This window comes from Chanodichthys erythropterus, chromosome 13 (assembly GCF_024489055.1).
Source record: "Chanodichthys erythropterus isolate Z2021 chromosome 13, ASM2448905v1, whole genome shotgun sequence".
In the NCBI taxonomy this organism is placed as follows: domain Eukaryota; kingdom Metazoa; phylum Chordata; class Actinopteri; order Cypriniformes; family Xenocyprididae; genus Chanodichthys; species Chanodichthys erythropterus.
This window is the reverse complement of record NC_090233.1, coordinates 27857971-27862427: the sequence shown is the minus strand read 5'-3', so window position 1 is coordinate 27862427 and position 4457 is coordinate 27857971. Positions and strand designations below refer to the sequence as shown.

At 38.5% G+C, this 4457-nt stretch overlaps 1 protein-coding gene across 1 annotated transcript; it reads left to right on the top strand.

Annotated features, from left to right (window-relative positions):
- Window positions 1-533: 533 nt before the first annotated feature.
- ccn1l1 (cellular communication network factor 1, like 1) lies at window positions 534-4004 on the top strand. The gene is made up of 5 exons (XM_067407899.1): window positions 534-663; window positions 1241-1454; window positions 2188-2535; window positions 2820-3022; window positions 3693-4004. The coding sequence occupies exons 1-5, from the start codon at window positions 556-558 to the stop codon at window positions 4002-4004; spliced, it is 1185 nt and encodes a 394-aa protein (XP_067264000.1). The 5' UTR covers window positions 534-555.
- Window positions 4005-4457: the final 453 nt, after the last annotated feature.

The following is a 4457-nucleotide window of genomic DNA, read 5'->3' as shown; positions in this document are numbered from 1 at the left end:
CAAAAAGGTTCTGTATAATACTGTATAATTGCATAATACTTTTTATGTTTAAAAGGGTATTTCATTTATTTTTTCTAGTGATAAAGTATGTTTACAACCTGTTTAATTCATAACATTTAAAATGAATTAAAACAACATTAAGTAAAACTACATTCATAAAATGATCCCATGGGAACTACTAGTTCTATAAATAGAAAATTTTCTTCAAACAGTGCCTTTTTTATTTGCTAAAGTATGATATGGAGTATGATAATAATGGAAGTACATAGCAATAAAAGGGATGAAGGCAATATATAAACCAAAACATTTCAAATGTATATATTTTTCTTTGTGTGTGTCTAAATTGGCCTGTCATATCTGTGTGTGTGTGTGTGTGTGTGTGTGTGTGTGTGTGTGTGTGTGTGTGTGTGATGTCAGAGGGGGCTGTGCACAGCTGTCTATAAAAGTGGCAGTCATCGAGTTGAGCACAGCTTTACAGTTTTATTGCAATTCTTAAACAGACTTTAAGGGGCGAGTGAAGATTGCCAACTAACCAAATTCTTTTTGAACTGACAGATGCATACGAACGCAAACATTTTGGATAAAACTATGTCACCTCTAAGGAGCATACTAAGGCAAGGACATTTTTTCACACTGGTGCTGCTGTCATGGGCCGCTGTGGAGGTGAGTTTTTGTGCTCTATTTGAAGGTTTGAACCTGATAGTGTACCATTATACACTCATTATCTGACATCCAGGTTGACTTTAAGTAGATTAAAAAATAAGTGTTACTGCTCTTCCATAGACTTATTTCAGATCTGATCAATAATTTAAATAAAAACGTTTAATTCTTTATTAATTTTCACTTACTGGTATAAAATTGCTTAGTCTCATGTCAGTTTTCGGTTGCAGATAAAAGCTTCTGTTACATTAAGCATATTAGTATAGGGAGTAACAGGGCATTGAACCCACTTTTTAGCTTGATTTGTGTCAGGTTTTGGCTCACAGAGCCTGTACTATTTTTGTACGTGGTCTAATATAGAGGCTGCATGAATTTATAATGTAGTGGCTAAAGAGGGTAGCCTACTGCAATAAATTATCTGCTTCATTGCATAACTATGGCATTTTAAACTCTTTCTTAAATTCTTAAGTGAAAGCAACTTATTATCTCTTGATTTATGGAATGGAAGAGGAGAAACGTATCATATAAGCTAGTGTATTCTAACATCAGTCCTTACTTGTTTCCTTCTGTGCTTTCTTAGGTGCGGGGTGGCTGTCCATCGAAATGCTCTTGCCCTTCATCTCCTCCCTCGTGTCCTGCTGGTATCAGTTCGGTTCTTGACCCATGTGGGTGCTGTCGGGTCTGTGCCAGGCAGTTTAACCAAGACTGCAGCCTTACTGAGCCCTGTGACCACATCAAAGGACTGCGCTGCCACCTAGGGGCCGAAGGAGACCCTGATAAAGGCTTGTGTAGAGGTAAGAGGAATAAGGAAATCTTAGACAGTGTTGTTATTGGCAACTAAAACTATTAAAAATCGTTTTAACTATTTGAAATAAAGTTGAAATAAAATGAAAAGTTCGATTTAAAATGTATGGCGCGGTGCGGCCTCTATTGCCAGCAATGTCACCGAACCTCTCAAGATCCAGAAAGGTACTCAAAACATATTTAAAACAGTTCATACAGTGGTTCTACCTTAATATTATAAAGCGACATGTGCACCAAAAAACTAAATAACGACTTTTCAACAATATCTAGTGACGGCAGATTTCAAAACACTGCTTTGAAGCTTTACAAATCTTTTGTTTCGAATCAGGGATTCGGATCGCGTATCAAACTGCTGAAATCACGTGACTTTGGCGCTCCGAACAACTATTTTACATTGTAGCCTACTGAAAAACATCTTAAAAGAGCCTAAACTGATTTACTGGTCTTAAGTGGTTTAAACTGGTCCCCTAGCTAGGCCAAGCTGAAAAGTACCCATAAACTCCTCTAAAACCAGACCAGGCTAAGAAAACCAGCATAGGCCTACCATTTTAGGCTGATTTAAGATGATTTTTCAACAGGCTTATTAACCCATAATTTTATAATAATAATAATAATAATAATAAACAAAAAAATGCACTATTGTTTGATATTTATCAATGATGATTATGGCACTCATAATTGCCATGCTAATTAAGCAGTATTATTGTTAATTCTGACGTCTAGCTGAGGCTCAAGGGCGCCCATGTGAGCTGGATGGACGGGTCTATCAGCACGGTGAGGACTTTCAGCCAACTTGCGAGCATCAGTGCACATGTGTTGATGGAGTAGTCGGCTGCATCCCACTGTGCCCACACCGCATTTCTCTACCAGACTGGCCCTGTTCCCGCCGCCGCCTCACCAACCTGCCTGGCCGCTGCTGCCAGGAGTGGGTGTGTGATGATGACAACCGCATTGCTGAAATGGATCCGCTGCCTGATGCACATCCACAAAAGCACACTTACCTCACAGGCAACGAGTTACTTGTAGCTCCATCTACTTCTTGGGATAGCAGTGCAGGAGCCCCTTATCAAGGTAGATGAATAACAATGATAAACTGATAAAAGAGACATAAACAGTAGCGGTGAATTCAGGGTGATTGGGACACTTTTTGCTATTGACATGACTTGGAAAAAAGTATCAACCTGAAATCACCCCTACATTTCTATGCCAACAGATCAGTGTTTCTTAACTTTCACTCACAGAAAAAAAAGATTCATGGTTATAAACACTTTTTTTATGATTTTATAAGTTGCTCATAGTTTAAGAATTACAAGCTCAGTCAACATATTCTTATTTTACCTTTGCTTTTTCTTTAGAGTGGATTTCATCCTCTAAGTCATATGCCATCCTTCCATCCACCTGCTTACTGCAGGTCACTGATTGGTCCCCATGCTCAGCCACCTGTGGAATGGGCGTGTCCAGCCGTGTAACCAATAGTAATCCTGAATGTAGACTCGTCAGCGAAACTAGGCTCTGTCAGATACGAGAGTGTGGAGTCAACCTTGCACCATCACACAAGGTATAGTGGCAGCTATAGTCGGATCTGCAAATTTAAAAGTATACAAAAATAAAGTATATAAAAATAATTTTATTTTTACTATTATTATTATTAATAATTATAATAATAAAAAAATATGTTTAGACACAGCAACATAGTATCAGCCCAGATCCGGCTCACATCTGGTAGACGTGGAATCCACACATACCATATGTGGGCTGGATCTGGGCCGACACTATAGGGCTTTTCACACTGCGCTTAACCCTGTGTTATCGTCGTTCTAAACACCGCTTTTAATCCCGGGTAAAAGAACGTTTCACACTTGTAATTCAGAAGTGGGGTTAGCACCGCTTTTTAGCCGGGGTTATGAAACCCTGCTCCAGAGCAGGTTTAGCGCCGCTTTTGTGGTGTTAACCCCACATTGTGGTGCCAAACTTGTACAGTGTGAAACGATGAAGTGTTAGAATGCCCAGTCGGCACCGCCATAAAGAATATAAAATTTAAACAATATAAAATTGCTTGTATTTTTTATAATTTTATATTATTTTAATTTTATTTACTACTACTACTACAACTATTAATGAAAGTAATTGTAATATTTTGATTGCTGGCCAATAGCTTCTGCTCTGTTTTTGAAGTAGATTTACATTACAGCCATATCTAAATGTCTTCTCTCTCTTACTTCACTCAGAAAGGAAAGAAATGTCAGAGGACCACACGCCCACAGAAACCTGTGCAGATGGTATTTGCAGGATGCTTCACTGCTCGCCGTTACCGGCCACGTTCATGTGGATCCTGCTCAGACGGCCGCTTCTGTGTTCCCTCTGTGACGCGTACGGTCCGTCTACACTTTCACTGTCCTGAGCCAGAACGAGACGACTTTACCCGCAACGTCATGTGGATACAGCGCTGTAGCTGCAGTCAAAGAAACAGCAGACAAGGCCTGACATCACAAGCAGAGTTCCTCAATCTGCCAAACGATATTCACACATACACACATTGACATTAACTCAAAAACGCATTCAAAAGCATTTTCTCATGTTTCTATGGATCTACTGTATCCAACTGTCTGTTGAAACATTTTACTAAGAATCCAACAATAGTCACAATATATCAAGAATATGTATATAACTTATAAATAAGATTGCTGTTTTATTAGGTATGTTGAAGCGATACAGGGGTTATATGGTGATTATATGTAAGTAAGAGGTAAATTATGCTTGTAAAGGTTTTTTCAGACACACACACACACACATACATTGGGTTTCAATGATTTTTATACTGTACAAACTGTATATTCTATCCCCTAACCCTAAACCTACCCATCACAGAAAACTTTCTGCATTTTTAAATTTTCACAGAACATCATTCTGTATGATTTATAAACTGTTTTCCTCATGGAGCCCACAAAATATACAAATAATTTTGTATATTTCTGTCTCTGTGGGGACTTTTT